The sequence below is a fragment of the Neomonachus schauinslandi genome, chromosome 6, assembly GCF_002201575.2.
Source record: "Neomonachus schauinslandi chromosome 6, ASM220157v2, whole genome shotgun sequence".
Classification (NCBI taxonomy): Eukaryota; Metazoa; Chordata; class Mammalia; order Carnivora; family Phocidae; genus Neomonachus; species Neomonachus schauinslandi.
The window spans coordinates 37,393,318-37,413,640 of record NC_058408.1 but is presented as its reverse complement, the minus strand read 5'-3'; the positions used below and the strand labels follow the sequence as shown (position 1 = coordinate 37,413,640).

The following is a 20,323-nucleotide window of genomic DNA, read 5'->3' as shown; positions in this document are numbered from 1 at the left end:
GGCCGCAGGGGGCCCGCGCGTTCCCGCCCCGCGGCCCCGAAACCCCGCCCCCCCCGCCCGCGCGCCCGCCGGCCGCCCCGGCCCCCGCGCCCCCGGGACCGCGCCGCTGGAGCCGCCGAACTCGCGGGCTGGGACTGGAGGTTGTGCAGAGAGCGACCTATGTGACTGCAGTTCTGGAGTAGGTACGTGGGGGACACAGCCCCACACTCCAGCACCTAGGAAGATATATTTATAAACCAGGACCCCAGCTTTATTCATTCCCTCTTACTTCTGGGGCGCCTGGCTGGCTCAGTCGTGGAGCATGCGACTCTTGATGGGGGCGGGGGGGAGTGTAAGTTCGAGCCCCACATTGGGTGTAGAGGTTACTTAAAAATAAAAATCTTTTTAAAAGTTCCCTTTTACTTCTGGCGGATTTCTTTTCCTTCCCAGTTGTGTCCCCAAGGGGATTTTTGCAAAGGGTAAGGCATGGCGCAGATCGGCACTGAAATAATAAAGGCTAACATTTGTGCAAAGACTCCTTCAATAATTTATTCAGCAAGTACTTATAAGGGCCTCCGTGTATCAGGTCACTGGGCACACATTGCTGAACAAGGGATCAGCGCCCCCATGGAGTTTACGTTCCATGAGCTTACATTCTATGGGCGGAATAGACAAAGATACATACCGTTGTGTGTTAGATAGCGATGAATACCGGGGAGAAAAATAAAGCAGGGCAAAGAGATAGAGAGCATTGGGGGGCTGCAATTTTAAATAGGCTGACCAGGGGCTCCTGGGTGGCTCAGTCGGTTGAGAGTCGGGCTCAGAGTCAGTTCAGGTCATGATCTCATGGGTCGTGGGAGAGCCCTAGTCGGGGCTTGGTGGGCAGTCTGCTTGAGACTCTCTCTCTCTGCCCTTCCCTCTGCTTGTGCTCTCTCTTTCTCTCTCCCTAAAATAAATCTTACAAAATAAAAAAGCAAACAAACAACAGGGTGACCAGGGAAGGTCCCACTGAGAAGGTGGTATTTGTATAATAGGGAGTGAGGGAGGTAGCTAGGAGGGGAGGACATTCTCTGCAACGGGAAAGATGGGTGCATACATGTTGAGGAAGGACAGTGTCCTGCTTGCTGGAGAACAGTGGGAGGGGAGAGGTGTGGGAGATGATGTCTGGGAGGTCAGGGTAAAGGGAATGGAGGTGGGGGACAGGTCTCGTGGGGCCTCACAGCTCATTTTTAAAGGATTTTGGCTTTTATGCTTATTGAATGGAAGAGAGGAATGAGTTAAAACGTTAGTGGAATGACTCTGTGGTGTTGAGGACAGACTAAAGCAGGGGGAGCCACTGCAGGAATCCAGTAACCCAGGTGAGAGGTGATGGTGGCTTGCCCTGGAGTGCTAGCAAGGGAGGTGGTGAGCAGCGGGTGGGTCTCAGATGTGTTTCGAAGCTGTGGCTGGCAGGATTTGCTGACAAATGAGAGGAGACATGAGGTCAGGGAGATAGAACACAGTCAAGGATGACCCAGAGGGTTTTGGCCTTGGTAACCATAAGGATGGAGTTGCCACTTACTGAGATAAGGAGAGATGGTGAGAAGAGCAGGTTTGCGGGGAGAAGCTCAAGATCAGGCTTGGTCGGTTTGAGAACACCTAGATATCAAAGTAGAAGTATCAAATTGACAGTTGGCTATATGAGTCTGGATTTGAAGGAAGAGTTCCAGGCAAGTGATATAAATCATGGAATCCTTGGCATGTAGGTTATATTTAAAGCCACAGAATGGGGCACCTGGGTGGCTCAGTTGGTTAAGCGTCTGCCTTCGGCTCAGGTCAGGATCCTAGTGTCTTGGGATTGAGCCCTGCATTGGGCTCCCTGCTCCTCGGGGAGCCTGCTTCTCCTCCCTCTGGTCCTCCACCCCCACTCGTGTGCTCTCTCTCTCAAATAAATAAATAAAACAAAATAAAAAAGTTAAAAAAAAATAAAGCCACAGAATGGATGAGATCGTCAAGGACATGCAGGTGGATAGGAAGGTGGAGGGACCAAGGACTGAGTTCTTGGGCCCTGCCAACATTTTGTGGGTGGGAGTACTGGCAAAGGAAACCAAAGAAGAGTTTACTGTGTGCCAAGCCCTGGCTCAGCACTTTCACAAGTATTAACTCATTTAATCCTTGCTTTCACTCTATGAAGTAAGAACTAGTATTGTTGCCCATTTTTACAGACAATGAAACTGAAGTACAGATACTTTAAATACCTTGGTCACAGGTGGGTGGTAGAGCTAAGATTCAAGCGCAGGCCGCCTCCCAGCATCTTCCCTTAACCATCAGGCTACACCTGCCCTCAGTGACTGCACCAAATTTTCATACATTTCATCCATGCAACAGAATGAGCTTCTAGTACACAGCGACCTGAACAGGAGCCATCACAAATCCTCTGAATCTCAGTTTCTGTATTACTAACACACCAGCCTGCCTCCTTGATGGAATTGTGCTGAAACTAGAAATGATCAAGGATGTGAGAGTCTGTATAAGCTTCAGCGTGCAGAATCTATGTTACACTGGGTCACAGGATCTCCAGGTTAGAAGAGGCCCTTCTAAGCCCTTGAATAGAATATCATCCCCTTCCTGATGCATCATGTTCCTTAATAACATCCCTGACATACAGTGTGCTACTTCTCTGCTTGAGCCCTTTCTCTCTCTACAGTTCTATTTGTTAGTAACTTCTTTGAGCCTAAAGGTACTTCCTATAATTTCTACTGATCAGATCTAGCTTCCTCTCCCTGAGACACTGAGTACAAATCTATGATGTAATAGCAAGCTCATATGCCCTTGGATTTTTCTAGGCATTCCTCTGATTGCTCTTCCCTACTTGAACTCAGATTCATTTTCCCAAATGAATCAGTTACCTGCAAGGAGAATACAAATTATTCGAAGAGAAACAAAATGACTTGTAATAAGACAGTTGGTTGCACAGGGGACGAAGGAGGCTGAGAAGAATCCCCGAGGTAACCAGAAGATTAGAAACGGCAGGAGAGTAACACCATCCTATCCTTAGAAGGGAGGAGGAGGTGGTATTAGAGTCTGGGGGCCTGGGTCACCTAGCTGAAGCTAGAGCCACAAAAAGCCTTTGCATCAGGGGCTGGAACCATGGAAGGGACACTGCCAGGAACAGGGAGCAAGGAAAAAAAAAAAAAACCTGGCTTCTCCCTTGCCCTGACCCCCTCCAATCTCCCAGCAGTGCTTCCTCTTGACTAAATTCAGTGGAAACCCAGCCACAGGCCAGTCTGTGCCCTATGTGAAAGGTTTTTTTCACCTGTAAGCTGCAGGTGAATGGTTAATGCCAGCTTGGCGGGCAGCTGCATCATTATGCTCTCTGCTGTTGCCATAACAAGGCATTCTCCCTGCATGTCTACCTTTACATCGGCTTCCACCATTGTGTAAGGACGTGAGTCATAATAGATGAAGGGATCACCTTACTTAGAATAACCTCATTTTATCTAATACATCTGCAACAATCTATTTCCAAATGAGGTCACATTCGGAGGTACCAAGGGTTAGGACTTCAACATACCTTTTTGAAAGACATAATTCAACCCATAACAAGAATCTTTGGGATCTAGATGGTAAGTCAAACCAAGAGCCAAGAGAGGAGCCCATTTCACTAGCCCCCATTGAGTGAGTTGAAGGGAGATCAGAGACCTGGCTTGGGAATGCCATCTTGGAGAACTGAGGGGATGAGGAGAAACCAGCAAAGGAGGCTGAGAAGGAGCTTTGAGTGAGAGGGGAGGCAAAGGGGAGGCATGTGGGGTCCTGGAAGCCAGAGGAGGAAAGGAGACAGGGAGGAGAGGATCAGCTGAGGCCAAGCCAGCTGACAGATCAAGAAAGAGGACAGATAACAAAACAAGTGAATAAACAAAAAGCAGAATCAGACCTATAAGTACAGAGAACAAACTGACGGTTGCCAGAGAAGATGGACAAAATGGGGGAAGGGGAGTGGGAGATGCAGTTATGGAATGAATGAGCCACCGGAAGAAAAGGCACAGCATAGGGAATAATGATCTTGAAAGTGCATTGTGTGGTGACAGATGGTAGCTACACTTGTTAGCACAGCACAACCTATAAACTCATTGAATCACTGTTATACAGCTAAAAATAATGTAACGTTGTGTTACAACTATACTAAAAAAACAAAACAAAACAAAACAAAACAAAACTCATCCAAAAAAGAGGAGGATGGGGAAATGGACATCTGATTTGACAACTCTGAGGTCATTTGCAACCTTGACAAGCGTATTTCAGTGGAGTGGAGAGGATGAAAGCCTGATTCGTGTGTGCTCATGACAGAATGGGAGGAGAGGACTTGGGAACAGCTGGTACGGAAATTTCTATTTATGTGCTCATGGCTTCTCCACTCTAGCATGGAAGAGCCAGAAGGGCAAGGACCTGGGAGTATCCCATTTGTTTCTGTATCCCAGTGCCCAGTGCTGTATTTGTTAAAACCATGTTATATATTGTACCAGGATCTCCCTCAAATGTGGGACTCTGTAATTTTCCAGTTTGATCAAAGCAACAAAGAGTAGAGAGGATGGACTAGATTTTTCTGTTTCTTTCCAGCTCTAAAATTCTATGATTGTGTGACCTGTTCTATCAACCAGCCTTGCATTAATACAGCTAGGAATCTAATGAGTTGTTTGTTGTCATTTGTATTTGCAAGCAACTGTTAGATGGCTGGAATAAGTGTTCCATTCATACATTGAACATTGTTGAGTACATACAATATGTTAGGTGCTATATATATGGTCCCATTAAAGATGCAAGACCAGGGAACTCAGGATGGGGGAGGGTGGTCAGAAGAGGCCAGGGAGGCCTCCCTCTACTAATACTCTGGAGATCCAGGGGGCTTTGATGTGGTTGGTGCTACTGTGGTTGCTGCTGAAGAGGGAAGAGCCCCGAGGGGCCTGCTTGCAGGGGCTTGCAGAGCTGCAGCTGCCCAGGACACAGAGCAGCATTCACCAAAGCATAAGCGACCTCTATTTGCCTCACCACTAATCAGCCGGGGGTGGCCACACAGAATAGCCATTCGGGCAGTGGGAGGATGGGAAGATGCGGTCCTCAGATCCACCCTGCTACAAGGCAAACACCATGTTCTCTACCACATTCAGGACAGGAGGCTTCTTCTGCGGGGGAACAGAGCTTTTGGTTTTTGCTGCATGATCTGTTTAGGTTCTCAGTAAGGCCCTGTGAGCAGGGCAGGGTTTAGGCATAGAGAGGAGGGCTCAGAGTATTACAAGACCTGCGGGAGGAGCACCTGGGTGGCTCAGTCGGTTGAGCGTCTGCCTTCAGCCCAGGTCATGATCCTGGGGTTCTAGGAAGGAGCCCGGCATTGGACTCCCTGTCCAAGGGGAGCCTGCTTCTCCCTCTGCCCCTCTTCCCCGCTTGTGCTCCCGCTCTCAAATAAATAAAAGCTTAAAAAAAAAAAGACCTGCGGGAGAGGGGCAAGCCAGGACAAGAACCTAGAGGTCCTGACTCCAACTGTCTGCCGTAGGAATAATGGAAAGTACTTGGATTCTGTAGTCTCTTCCTGGATTAAATAATCTTCATTTCAAAACAAAACGAAACGAAAAAACACTTCATCACTGCCCTGCCCAAATCCTTTCTGAAACAAGGTATCTCAGTTTCCTTATCTGTAAAACAGGGAGCAAAACGTCCAGCTCACGGGTTCCTTGCAGGATCAAGGGCATAATATGAATGAAAGTGCTTTGTAACATACAAAGTGCTCTGCAGATATTTATTAATGGTTATAACCCACCAGACTGCCTCTTGCAGTCATAGATTAAGCTCTCCCACTCATCTGACCTGACCTCTTTATTCCACTTTCGACTCATTTTCTCCGTCCCTCCTCCTCTAACAAAAGAGGAAGTGGGAGATGAAGAGAGCACGTGAGTCCAACGCCTGCCTTAAACGTGGCCTTGGGTAGCGCGCAGGCTTTGCCCCTCCAGAGTTGCTGAGAGGCGCCTCTCGCCCCGAACTACATTTCCCAGCAACCTTCCGCGGCTCCAGCGGGAGCGAGGCGCATGCGCCGAGTGCCGCCCCGCCTGGTCTCGGGGCCGCACCTCCGAACCGGTTTTGCCTCGCAGAGCCGGCAACTTCAGGTGCTGCGGCCACAGTCCTCGTCCCGCCGCTTTTACCGGGCCGTAGCGGTCTCAGGTGTACCTTAGCTCGGGTCAGTGCCATGATCCGGCAGGAGCTCTCCACATCCTACCAGGAGGTACAAGGCAGTGGGCGGCGGAAGCAAAGTTTCCCGTGGGGCGCAGGAGCGGGGTCCCTGGGTCTGGGCGGGTGGGGTGCGGAGGGCGTCCCGCCGGGTCGAGTGCGCTTTTCGCGGAGTGCGGCGGGGGAGGGATCCCCGCGTGCAGAGGAGCGGCGGAGCAGGAAGGAAACGGGACGCCGAGCCTCCTCCGGATGCCGCCAGCGCGGGATGGAGCCGGGCCCCGGAGGAGCCGCGACCCGTAACCGGCAGGTGAATGATTAAAGCGGCCTCGGACCCAGGCAGCAGCGTGCCCGCCGGCCTTGACCTCGGCTGTTCTTTGCAGCAAGTGGAGGCACGGGCGCCCTCCTCCCAGCTGGAACGGATGTGCGGGAGGCATTAGCCCCTCCGGGCCCCAGGCCTCGGGGCTCGTGGCCCCTTGCAGGTGTAAATGACAAGGATAATTATGTCTTGTTTGGGGGCCCGCCTGACTTTGCAAAGGTGCTTTCGCCACCCAGGTGCTTCTCTCTGGGCTCGGTTTTTCTTAACAGTCTCACCTCCTCCCACTACTTTAAATATCACTTTCCAGCTCTTTGTCTTTTTCTTGTTTGTCCTGAGCTACAGGCTGCGGTTCCAGCTTTCTCTCAGACCTCCTGACTCCCCGGAACTAGTGAACTGCTCTCCTTCTCCTCTCAGGTCCTACACCTTGGTCATCTCTGGTGATCATCCTCCCCTGTGCCCCGCACGGTGGTCCCCTCACTTGCAAGTTCAGTCAGTTCCACATCTTCAGTCCTCAGGTTTGTGTCCCTGTGTCTGCTCTGGCCAACTGAGATGCTGTGTTACCACCTCTCCCTTTGGTGTCTCCCATGCTGTGCAGATTCCTTTTGAGGCCCTGCCTTGATCCCACAACATCCCTTTTTACAAACACCTGATGCTGCCTTTGATCTACCCAGAACAGTACAAACTTCTTAGCAGCTTTCAAAGCTCTCTGCACAGGTCAGAGCCATATCTTCAATTATCTCTCACCCACCTATATTCTAACCATGCTGGAAACTCATTGTTTACAAATGTGCGCCTGCTTTCCTGTCCCTTTTCCGCTTTCTCACACCGTTTCTTTTTCTTTAACTCTCTCTCAAACTCCATTGGTTAAAATTACACCATCCCCCTCATCATTCAAGGGGGGATCTTAAGTCCTATGTGCTCCATTGAGACTAACTTCCCAGATCAGTCTAGCATTCTACCTGTCCTCATATGTACTTCCTGCTGTCTTGAGCAATACTGACCAGACTATTGATGTACATTCCTCCCTTTGTAAATGATACTGTGTGGATAAAGCAGATGGCTTAGCCCTACAGTGGAAGGGGGGAAGCCGAGTTGAAAGTAGATGAGATGTGCCTAGAGCTTGCTATTTTTAGTATAGGACCTGGTCTGGAATCTGACTTTGGGACAAATTTCTATATTTCTCCTACCATCTCCTTTATCCAAAAGGAGCCAGATGAATTTTAACCAGTGCTGTGGATTCTGTGGCCCCTAGATTCTATACCCTAGAGGAATTCCCTCTGAAAGTTTTCAGGTTTATAGGGAGTAGAGCATAGTGGATAAATACTATTTTGAAGTCAGAAAGCCCATGTTCCTATCCTGGCTCTGCTTCTGGCTCTTTGTCAAGTCACTTAAATTTTCTGAGCCTCGGGTTTCTTCGTTTGCAAAGGAGGGTAATGATAGGCCTTATCTCATATGCCAATGAGTTGGTATATGGAAAATTCTTAGCTCCATGCTAGGCAGGGAGTGACCCCTCAGTGAATGATGGCTCTTGTTAATAGGGTGCAGGCAGCTCCTGCTTCTAGGGAGCTTTGGGGTCCTGGTTTGTAGGATCGCGTCGCTCACCGCCCATACATAACCCGCAGTATCGCCTTTCCCAGCAGGGCTCCTAAAATGCTTATTAAAATATAGGCAGTTATCCTGCTTGCAGGGGCAAGGTCAAAGGTGGAGTCACTTTCTATTTGGGGGCACACCTAGATGGAAGACACTGCAAGGACCCTTCCTCTTACCTTCTTCAGTGGCTCATTTTGAAGTCCCTGTCTCTTGCTTTGTTCAGAAGAAGGAGGCCTCCCAGAGAGTGGCCTGCATCTATCTTGCCTGGATCATTCTGAGAGTAGACCTAGCTCTGAGTTTAGTTTCTTTGCTGAAGGGAGATTTTGGCTTTGGGGATGGGGCAGGCAAGGAGTGGGCTCATTATGGCTGCAAGTAGTCAGGAAGGGAACTGGGTTAGGCCGAACTGGGGTAAGGCTTGGATCAGAACTCTGGGCCTTCTCAGAACTAACATCCGTCTTTCTCTTTGGCCAGTGAGAACTCTTGGGACCTCTTGCTCTCGTATCTCATGGTGTCTTCTCCAGCCTCCCAGCCCTCTCCCACGTGTTGGCTTTCTTGTGAGCTTGGAGGACTTTAAACTGGAGGTTTTACCTGATTCTAAGGGGCAGGAGTGGAGGCATAGAAAGGAAGATGGAGGCGCTTGGCTGGCTCAGTTGGTAGATCAGGTGACTCTCAATATCGGGATTTTAAGTTCAAGCTCCATGTTGGATGTAGAGGTTACTTAAAACTAAAATTAAAAAAGAGAGAGATGGAAGACCAGTAGTTACATGAGAGTTTTATTTTAACCCAAGTCTCTTGGAGATTAATTTTTAGTGAAAATGTTTTGAGACCTTAAGTGTTGACACTGTGAACCTAAGAAAATACTTAGGAAAGCTATCCCCTTTCCCTCCCTCCTAATTCAGTGATAGGTCCTCTAAATTCTGGTCTTGATCTCTCTTGCCCTCTTCCTTCTCAATGCTATGAGAATTGTTGGTTATCATTGTATCCTTTTTGCCCCCTACTCTTCTCAGTGGCATTTCCCCCATTTGCCAGGTGAGAACGCAATGAGGGGAGGCTGAAGTTGCCTGCCACCAGGCTGTTAATTAGCATCTGTCTCTGGGATGGACCGCCCTCCCCATTTTGTTCTGCCGTTTGCAGCCTGAGTCGATGGACATGAGCCAGAGTCCTGGAGAACTCTGACACCAACTTCACTGTTTCCTCCTGTCTCTCAGCAGACTCTTAGCTGCGTTTCCTCCTCCTCTGGGAAGCCGTTAAGATCATAGGCTTTGGAACTAGACCAACTTGGATTTGACTTCTGGCTCTATGGCCATGGAAAGCGTTGTGGTTGAATTGTATCCCTCCAAAAAGATGTGTGAGGAGTGGTAACCCCTAGTCCCTTAGAAAGTGTCCTTATTTGGAAATAGGGTCATTGCAGATGTAATTAGTTAAGATGAGGTCATCCTGGAGAAGGGTGGGCCCTGATCCAATATGGTGTTCTTATAAGAAGATGACCACGTGGAGACACAGAGACACACAGAGACTCCGTGTGAAGGTGGATGTGGAGATTGGAGATGAGATGCATCTACAGGCCAAGGAACACCGAGGCTTGCCCACCATTACCAGAAGCTAGGAGAGTGCCATGGAGAAGATTCTTCCTCACAGCCCTCAGAAGGAACCAGCCCTGCCATCACCTTGATTTCAGATTTCAAGTTTCCGGGACTGCGAGGGGATCAACTTGTGTTATTTTGAGGCACCCTGTCTGTGATGTGTTGTTACAGCAGCCCTGGGAAACCAACAGACAGGAAGTTAAGTGACTTTTCCGAGCTTCAGTGTCCTCATCTGTATAGAGTTGGTATAACACACCCTGCATCATGTGACGTGTGTGTGTGTGTGTGTGTGTGTGAGTGAGAGAGAGAGAGAGAGAGAGAGAGACCATTGAGAGGCAGTTTCTGCTTTCTCATTCTAGTCCTAACTAGCAGGGCTGATGTAGCTGAGCAGTTCGCCCTCTTTGTCTCCCCCTTCAGCTGAGTGAGGAGTTGGATCAGGTGGTTGAGAACTCAGAGCGGGCGGACGAGCAGGAAAAGGAGACAGACAGAGTCCAAGGTCCAGGAGTCTTACCAGGTAAGTGGGTTCGGTGCTCGGTCACTCTCGTAACTGGAGGCCCCGGCCCGGGGGCCTTGCCATCCGGGTACCTGCGGAAGAGGGGGAGCCCCCCTGCCCTGTGCCCTGGTGTCCGGTCTCCAGTATTGCCCTCGTTTCAAAGCTATACATATTTAACTAGCCTGGGGACGGAGCACGTGTCCAGGCCAGGATCTGCTTTTTTCTGTGCTCTGGTTTGAGCCACTTTCTGAGGCCAAGTTGTTGTATACAATGGATCTCTGCTCTTCTGTTTGTTTTTCCCTAGGAGGCGGTTGAGCCTCTTAATATGGGAGTCACTCACTTCCCAGGGCTCTCTAGGAGAATATCTAATAGGCCTCACCTCTTGGACATCAGGCCTCCCCAGGATCGTCATGCAGCCAGGCAAGCAGGGTCCCATCAGTCGGGCGGCGTCCTAGGAAGTCTTACGGTCTTCCTCAGAGCAGATACACTCTGCTCCCTTATGTGATGTCATTTGTAACACTTGACTTCCCAGACCACTTGCTCCTTCGAGCCGCCTTCACAGTCTCCTTCCAGCTCTTGGGTGTTAAATGTTTGTCAGAGGCCCGCTTGTCTCTCTGGTGGGCGGTCTCACCCAGGCCAACCTCCCTGCTTCCGTCAGTGCTTGCTCACACGCGGACCACGTTCACACTCCTAGCCTAGAGGTTACCTATAAGCTCCAGACTTACATATCCTGTATATCCAAATGCCCACTGATAGCTCTGCTTGGGTGTCCCAAAGGTACCCTAAACCCAAAGCTGACCTCATGATCTCCCCCTCCCAGTGTGGCCCTCTTCCAGTCTTTCCTGTTTTGGGGAATGGAACCCACCACCCATCCAGTTGAACCAGAGAGTCATTTTCTTCCCCTTCCTTCCCTTCTTCCCCTTTTTCTTTGCTGTTCAGCCTCGCTGGCCTTCTTTCATTTAGGCCTCACTCCCTTCCCCCATCCGGCCTTTTTGTTGTTTTATTCCTCTGCCTGGAATTGTCTTCCCTCTGTCATCCAGTTAATGCTAATCGTTCTTCAGCTCTCAGCTCACTCACTGTTTTCTACAAAACCTCTCTGACCTCCTCTCCGTTGTAGTCATCCTTGATGGAGTGGCGTATTTGTTTGCCTGGCATTTGATGAACGTTGGTTCTGCTAGCCATGTAAGCTCCATGAAGGTAGACACTGGTCCATTTTGCTCACCATCTTGGCCCTGGCCATGCAAGAAAGATGTGCTGAATAAATGAATGAGTGAATGGGGCCTCAACCTGACTCCCAATTTTTTAGGTGGATTGAGGGAGGTGGGATTCTCCTCCTCTTGATCCTTGCATTTATAGGGGAGGGGAATGAGATAGGATCTTCTGGGATTGTGCCTAATCTTTAGAGAAGACTCTGTAGAAGGAAGGAGGCTGGAAGAGGAGCTGTTTACTGACTGCTTCCTCGGGGCCAAGCTCTGTGCTCCTCATTGCCCCATTTAATTTTTACAGCTTTCACTTCCTGGGAGGTGGTCATCCTGATTTTGATGGATGAGGACCTGAGGCCCAGGGGAGTTAACGAAAGTATGGAAAGATCACATGGCTGATAAACAGACCGGATCAAGCTCTCTCTGACCTCAAACTCTTTCTATTACACCAGTGCCTTTTAAGAAGTATTTTAAGCATTCTTTTATTAAAGCCTCTTGCGTAAAAGGTGGTAGCACCCTGCACCCACTGTGATTCTCAGCACTGCTTCTGAGGCCCTAAAGCCCCAGGGAGAAAACAGTACCTTCGTATTTGTTTGCATTAGCTCTGTATATTAGTTTCTATTGTTTCTGTAACAAATTACCACAAACTTAGTGGCTTAAAACAACACAGATTTATTATCTTACAGCTCTGGAGGGCAGAAGTCCAGAATGGGTCTCACTGGGCTAAAATTAAGGTTTCAGCAGGACTGAATTCCTTTCTGGAAGCTCTGAGGGAAAGTCCATTTTGGTGCCTTTTCGAGCTTCTAGGGGCTGCTTACAGTTCTTGGCTCATGGCCCTTTTTCCATCTTCAAAACCACCCGTGGCCAGTTGAGTCTTTCTCATATCTTACCGTTCTGACACTGACTTCTGCTGCCTCCTCCATGTTTAAAGAGGCCTGTGATTGCACTGGGCTCACCTAGATAATCGAGGAAAATCTCCTTGTTAAGGTCAGGTGAGTGGCAGCTTTAACCCCACTGCTGCCTCAATTTCTCTTCACCATGTGACTTGACCTATTGATAGTTCCAAGAATGAGGAGTTGGACATCTTTGGCGGGTCGTTATTCTGCCCGTTGCACACCCTGCACTCTGCCCTCTTGCCCCCAGTCAGAAGAGGATGGATGGAGATGGCCGGACGAAGAGGAGAGAGGCCAGACTTGGAAAGATGAAGCATTCTTTTGTGTGTCCTCTTATAGATAAGTGCCAGGCAAACTAGGAAGTGGCCGTGATGACCTTTGGCCTTAGTTTCTCTTTTGCCTCAGATTCTTGGGGCCTTAAAGCGTGAGGGCAGTCCGAGCAGGAAGTCAGACCTCAGGCAGAGCAAATTTTGGGTAGTTCCGTGGCCTGGCAAGAGCCTCCCCTGCTTTCGGGGAACCCTTCTGGGTGCATCTCCTTTGTAGACCATAGAAGATCCAGACTCCGAAGTCTCAGTAGTGAGTTGGCCCGAACTTGATGACCTGATAGACAACTCTCAGAGCTCATTTCCTGCCTTCGAGTCCTCTAACAATAGTACAAATGGTAATGATGACAGAGGCCGCCATTTATTTATTGGGTGCTTTCACGTTCTAGGCCTGCATAGGGCTTTGCATATATACTTACACATGTCATCATGGCCACTCCATGAGGGATATGGTCAGTCCAGAGGCACAGAGAGGTTAAGTAATGTGCTCAGAGCTTATGAGTGGCAGGGCTGGGATTTGACCCCAGGGTTGCCACCTGGGGTGTCCTGACTCTGGCTCAGTTTCTAAATCAGATGCTTTCCTGCTTCCAAGTCCTCCCCTTCTTCCATCAGAGTCACTTCTGGACTCCTTCACGTGTTACGCCATGTGCTAAAACCACAAAGAGGGCAAATGAGGCAGGGTTTCAGGAGCTCAGGACATGTAAAGAGAGAAGGCCGTTTACCCAGAGAAGAACTTATCCCTCCTTCTATAGAGCCTGCTCTGAACAACCTAATGAGGGCCTTTTCTCCCTGTTAGGTGTTTTCCTAGCCCTCAGTACTTTTCCTTTGTAGAATTTAGCACAGTTGAAAGGGCACACTTATTGAATATAATTCTTTTTTTTTCTTAAAGATTTTATTTATTTATTTGACAGAGAGAGAGACACAGAGAAGGGACACAAGCAGGGGGAGTAGGAGAGGGAAAAGCAGGCTTCCCACTGAGCAGGGAGCCTGATACGGGGCTCGATCCCAGGACCCTGGGATCTTGACCTGAGCTGAAGGCAGACGCTTAACCAACTGAGCCACCCAGGCGCTCTGGTTCTTTTTTTTTTTTTTTTTTTGTAAGATTTACTTATTTATTTTAGAGAGAGAGCACAAGCCAGGGGCAGGGCAGAGGGAGAGGGGGAGAGAGAATCCTCAAGCAGACTCTTTGCTGAGTGCAGAGCCCGATGCAGGGCCTGATCTTACCATCCTGAGATCACAAACTGAGCCAAAATCAAAAGTCAGATGCTTAAACAACTGAGCCACCCAGGCGCCCCTTGAATATAATTCTTTAATTAGTCATTACCAACCTCTTGGGCGTACCCCTGAGTTCTGTGAGGCACTCCCAGGACTTTGTCTTCCCCCCCCCTTCATTGTAACTCTGATGCTTAGCTGAGCCACTGGCCCGCTGTGGGTGCTCGTTATTTGTATTTGTACTTTAGGAGGGGGACGTGGGGATTTGGAACAGGAATGTATGTCATCTGAGCAATTGGAATGAATGATTGAGGGTCAAGGAAATGGTAGAGACAGGTGCTTCAGAAATGGATGAAAGGGGGCTGGTTAGTGAAGGGAGATTAACCTGAGGAGGGGGGTTTCCCTACACAGGCCAGTAAACGGTGGCTACTGTCATCATTAGGTGGAAGAGAAGGGACTAGCCAGGGAGGAGGGATGGCAAGCGCAACCATGAAGAGGTCAGGATAAAAACAGGATGCATTGGGGCGCCTGGGTGGCTCAGTCGTTAAGTGTCTGCCTTCGGCTCAGGTCATGATCCCAGGTCCTGGGATCGGGCCCTGCATCGGGCTCTCTGCTCCTTGGGAGCCTGCTTCTCCCTCTCCCACTCCTCTGCTTGTGTTCCCGCTCTCGCTGTCTCTCTCTCTGTTAAATAAATAAATAAAATCTTTAAAAAAAAACCAGGATGCGCTGGAAACTGGGTAGCACCGTGTGGTTGGAATGGAGGGTTGGTGAGAGAAGTAGAAGCAGATGAGGTGGAAGGACAGATTGGGTCAGATTAGGGAGGGCCTTGAGGGCCAGGGTTTAGCCTTTAGGGAGCCGGGAGTATTTAATGGGATTGGAGCAGAGCAGTAAGAGGGGTAAGTGGTGGTGCTACTGGGCTGGGTCGGAGGCGGCGTGGTCGGCTGCTTCGCTGTCGGGGAGCGGGAGAAGGAAGACTCAGAGAAGACTCAGGCTTGAAGTGGGGTGAGTGGGAGAACGTAGACATGCAGACATACCGTCCGGGGGGGGTGAGCAGCTTGAAGAGAAGGCTGCTGCAGACACATGAAGCTTCAGTGGATGCGGTGTGTCTGGGCTGACGACTGGCGTAGTGCAGGTGGGAGCCTTGAAGAAGGCCTGGGACCGCGTGTAGAGGCAGCTCCGGAGGCTGAGCCTCGAATAGTGGCCACATTTGGGGGCCAGAAGAGGAGGTAGAGCCGGAGGCCCGTGGAGGGGCTGGAGCTGGGAGCTGCTGCCCAGGAGCCCTGCTGCCACTGGGCAGTACAGGGTCAAGTTAAGCACCCAGACATTCAGGATTATACTGCCAGTTTTACCCTCCGAGAGACATAATTCCAATCCTTAATCTGAGAGCCTCAGTCTGTTTGCTCTCCGTCAAAGGAATCACAACCACTTATTCTCTTCAAAGGGAGAAATGAGACCAGACATGCTAACTGAATAAGCAGTTTATTATATCACAGTTGAAATAAAATTGAGGAAGGCACTTGGCTAGTTAGTCATTACAGTCAGTTCTCCGTGGAAACAACTGTATATTAATAGACTTGACAAAGATCAGCAACCAAAGGACAAAATACATTGGATCTCCTCAAAATGAAAAACCTTTGTGCATTAGAAGACACTACCAAGAAAGTGAAAAGAAAGCCCAGAGGATGAGAGAAATTTTCGAATCATATGGCTGATAAGGGATCTGTATTTAGAATATATAAAGAACTTTTATAATCCAATAATAAAAGGACAACACAAGTAAAAAATGGGCAGAGAATCTGAATGTTTCTCCAACACAGATGACTGATAAGCACATGAAAAGATGCTCAACGTCATTTGTCATCAGGGAAATGCAAATCTAAACCACAGGGAGATGTGTATCATTGTGTAGCCTTCACTCCTATAAGGATGGCAGTAATCAATCAGATGGGCAAGGTTTGGTGAGGATGTAGAGAAATTAGGACCCCCCATAGATTGTTGGTGGAAATGTAAAATGGTAAAATTTTTTTAGTGGTAAGATGTGATGGTGTCTTGTTTGAGAATTGGAGTGCCGCATGTGCTGCTGGGGAAAACAGTGGCAGTTCCTAAAAGTTTAAATACAGAGTTACCGTGGGACCCAGCAATTCCACTTCTAGGTATATATCCAAGGGAAGTGAAAACTCATGTCCACACAAAAACTTGAACATGAATGTTCACAGCAGCACTATTCGTAATAGCCAAAAAGTGGAAGCAACCCAAAGGTCCATCAGGTGATGAATGGATAAATGGTATATTCACACAATGGAATCTTATTTGGCAATAAAAAGGAATGAAAAACCAATACAAGCTACACCATGGATAAATTTTGAAGATCTATGTTAGGTGAGAGAAGTCAACATGAAAGGTCACAGGTTGAGTGATTCCATTTATGTGACCTGTCCAGAACAGGAAATCTGTAGAGACAGGAAGCAGGTTATTGGTTGCCAGGGACTAGGAGGAATGGAGGAGTGACTCCTGATGGGTATGGAGTTTCTTTTTGGTTAATGAAAACATTCTGCTAATTACATAGTGGTGATGGTTGCACACCTTGTGAATATACTAAACATGTATTCATTTTAAAGTGGTAAATTTTATGGTATGTAAATCATATCTTAAAAACCCCACAAAAACAACAAACCCACCACATCACTAAAAAGGGGGAAAAAAAAAAAAAAGGAGCCAGTTCATTCCTTCTTCGCATTCAGAATGTATTTTGGCGCCGGGCTGTTTGCAAGGTAGAGTTTCGCAGGGTTACAGTGGACAACCAGTTCCCCCTACCTGGGAATAAAGGTCCCACTGTGTTTGCAGAAGTTGAATGACTCGTCACACATCCCCTTACATTCTGGGGCAATTCTGGGTTTTGGAAGCAGTGCTGTCATGGGTTTTGTAAAACTCACAGATTTCCTTTCCCAAGAAAATCTTGTGCATTATTTTTGACTGTCTACTGTCATGGGTTTGCATTCGTATAAAGGATGTATACTTTTATTTTTTTTTAAAGATTTTATTTATTTATTTGACAGAGACACACACAGTAAGAGAGGGAACACAGGCAGGGAGAGTGAGAGAGGGAGAAGCAGGCTCTCCGCCAAGCAGGGAGCCCGATGTGGGGCTCGATCCCAGGACCCTGGGATCATGACCTGAGCCAAAGGCAGACGCTTAACGACTGAGCCACCCAGGTGCCCCGGATGTATACTTTTAAAACACATCCAGCTTGCCCCAGAAAAGCCAGTGTTTGGTTTTTCTGACCGCAGAGTACATAGGACATTTTGTCAAATGTCCAGCACCTTTTTTTATTTTTTTAATGGTAAGATGGCATGGTGTCTTGTTTCAGAATTGGAGTGCCACAGTGTGTGTGAATGACAAATAGTTTTACAGTTTTTATTTAGCTTACATGCCGATTTGTGGACCAAGAAAAGGCCGGTAGAGAAGCTCACTTTAGCTTGAGTGAAACAGAAGAGACTCTTGGACAGTGTTCCCACGAGGGTAATTTGTCTAAGTAGTTCTGCCAAAGAAATCCAGGTGATGCAAATTGTCATGGGACCTTTTTGTGCCTTAAGTTCATTTTTTTTTTTTTTTTAAGAATTTTCAAGAAGATGTAGGGGGAGATTCATCTCTTTCCCTAACAAAAGGTATCATGAAAGCGGAACATTTCAAATCATGTTTACGTGGCTTCTGATAGAGTGAATACTTGCTCTTCATTTGCATGGTTTAGCCAGGATGAAATAGTTGACCTGAAAATGTCCCGAGCTTCTCCTTGGCATGAAGTTATATTCTTTCAATCAGATCTTCTTTTGTCCTTGTTAGTGACTGGAACTAAGTACTAGTCTTCGCCGCTGTGGAGGGAAAGAACATTGACTAGGAGTCGGGACCCTGGGGCTCTCGTTCTGTGCCTGTTAGACTCTGGGACCTGGATCACTGCACAGAGTGGGTTTGGACCCGATGGCCCTTTAGGTCCCTGCCAACTCTTAAAAATTCTAGTCAGATGGTATACACCAAGTCAGTCACATCAGAGTTCCTTCAGTTTTGTCTTGGGATTTTTTTCAGACCTCGTTTGGATATTGAAAGCTGGTCCTTGTTGCTAGTTAGGAGCAGCTCGTGACAGGGAATGTTCTTTAACCTGCCGTTTTTTGAAGTGAACCTGTGGGGGGCACCTGGATGCATCAGTCGGTAGAGCATGCGACTCTAGATCTTGGGGTTGTGAGTTCAAGCCCCATGTCGGGTGTGGAGGTTACTTAAGAAAAAAAGTCTTGGGGCGCCTGGGTGGCTCAGTTGGTTAAGCTGCTGCCTTCGGCTCAGGTCATGATCCCAGGGTCCTGGGATCGAGTCCCACATCGGGCTCCCTGCTCAGCGGAGAGCCTGCTTCTCCCTCTCTCTGTGCCTTCCTCTCTGCCTACTTGTGCTCTCTCTCTATCTCTCTGTCAAATAAATAAATAAAATCTTTAAAAAAAAAAAAAAAAGTCTTGAAGTGAACCTGTGGTCCCACACAGGCCACGGGAGGTGGGAGGAGTGCCTTCCAGGCAGAAGTTGTGGGTAGGTCCATGTGTACACAGAGCGCTACACTTTGGGTCCTGTGACCCTGCAGCCCAGCTACACGGGACTGATGAGGGATCAGTGCCTGAGCTAAGGGGAGCCACCGGCAGGCTGGGTATGAAGGACAGCAGGGCCCTGTGACGTGTGTGACAGGGCCCCCTGTACCGGATACTCGCTGGGAGGGGGACTTGGCTGGTAAGTGGAGGATAATAAATATTATTTATTTAACAGAGAGAGACACAGTAAGTGTCTCTAGAGAAACACGGGAGAGCGGGCAGGTAGCAGAGCCACCAGGGAGCAGAAATCGACAGTGTCCCTAATAACAAGAAGCAGTAAAAGTTGAATCAGAGACAAAAGTTGAAAGAGACTGGCTTTAATTCCTCTTGGAGAACTAGAGCTGCCACCTGCCACGGTGGCTCTCGCTCAGCTGCCCCAGGGGCTTCCTTCGGGCTTCCTGGTTCCTCACTTGTCTTTGTGGCTGTCAACGTCCATTGCCTCAGTGCCCTCTTCTTTACTGCCTGAAGGAACCTCGTAGACACTTCTGGGAACTTGCACTTCCGTGTAATGTAAAAACTTTCTAAATATTTGGCCACGAATAGCAAGGCACACCAGTTGCTTTAAAGAGTTCCACATGCCTGGGATGCACTGCTCTTCTCCTACAGATGAAAGGTAGCTAGTTAGCACTGCAAGACTTCGTTCCTCTATTCTTTGGGTCATTCAGTCATCTAACAGGCATGGAAACATTACATGCCTACTATGTGAAAGACACTGTACTCTGCCTCTCCTCTGTTTTGTTTTGGGCATTTTTTTTCTAATTTATCATGATTCAGAGATGATAGTGTCGTGGTCTTCATTTTTGCTGTCTTCATCAGTGAAGGCTTTGTTTTTTGAGGGGTAGAGGGTACATTCCATTTCTCTGGTAACATTAATGCATTAAGTGGGCACTCTAATGCATTTTGCAACATTCTCTCATTCCTTTTAGACATGCTATAAAATTGAAATGATTATTTCCTTTTCACATGAAGAAAGTGAGGCTTAGGAGCACTAACTTGTCCTGGGTCTCGGAGTCGTCTAGCAGAGCTGGAGCCCAAATCTCTGATGCTAGAGCTCATGCTCTTAACCACTTGGCTGGATATCTGGACTTTCAATTCAGAAAATAAATGAGTAATGAACATCAAATTATTTCTTCATCAGAATCCTCCTGGTTCTTTGGGCATAGGCTATGTGACCTCCACAGAGCCTTTGCTGATCTCTGCCCTTCTCCCCCCACCCATACTTCACTCCAAGCAAAGGAAGTATCACAGTTTACATCCTCCTGTCCTCCTGAGTTCTGTGGTACTTTTAGCACAGACCGTCAGTCCTCCTCTCTTGGTATCTCCCTGAAGCACCTAGCACAACATCTTGCACACACAGTTGGTGTTCGATGCATGTTTATAGAAGTATAGAATGAATGAATGAATTTTCTCTAACCTAAGACCCTTTGATAGTTTTATGCTGATCATGCTTTTGTGCTTTTAAATAGAAGAAAATACTCATATCTTTGGATTTAAAGTTCATTTTTTATAGGGAGCATATCGTTACATCCTGTTTTTAATCCAGGCTGACAGTCTTTGCCTTTTAATTGGAATGTTTAGTCCATTTACACTTTTTAAGTTGAGGTATAGTTGACAACAGTTATGGACTGATATAGTTATATTAGTTCCAGGTGTACAACATGGTGATTCAACATTTGTACATGTTACATGGTACTCACCACAGTAAATTGCCATCCGTCACCATACAGTGTTACTACAAAATTATTGACTGTATTCTCTATGCTGTATTTTTTCATCCCCGGAACTTACTTTATAACTGGAAGTTTGTATCTTTTTTTTTTTTTTTTTAAAGATCTATTTATTTATTAGAGAGACACAGCAAGAGAGGGAACACAAGCAGGGGGAGAGGCAGAAGCAGACTCCCCACTGAGCAGGG

The 20,323-nt window shown here is 47.9% G+C and overlaps 1 protein-coding gene across 3 annotated transcripts in view; it reads left to right on the top strand.

Moving 5' to 3' along the window:
• The first annotated feature begins 6,193 nt into the window (after window positions 1-6,193).
• The window catches only part of PACC1 (proton activated chloride channel 1), a 36,787-nt gene continuing 22,657 nt past the window's right edge, over window positions 6,194-20,323 (top strand). For all 3 annotated transcript variants that reach the window (XM_044916366.1, XM_021682543.1, XM_044916367.1), the window contains exons 1-2: window positions 6,194-6,229; window positions 10,081-10,177. In XM_044916366.1, coding sequence (XP_044772301.1) covers window positions 6,194-6,229; window positions 10,081-10,177 — 133 coding nt within the window. The remainder of the gene's footprint in view (window positions 6,230-10,080; window positions 10,178-20,323) is intronic.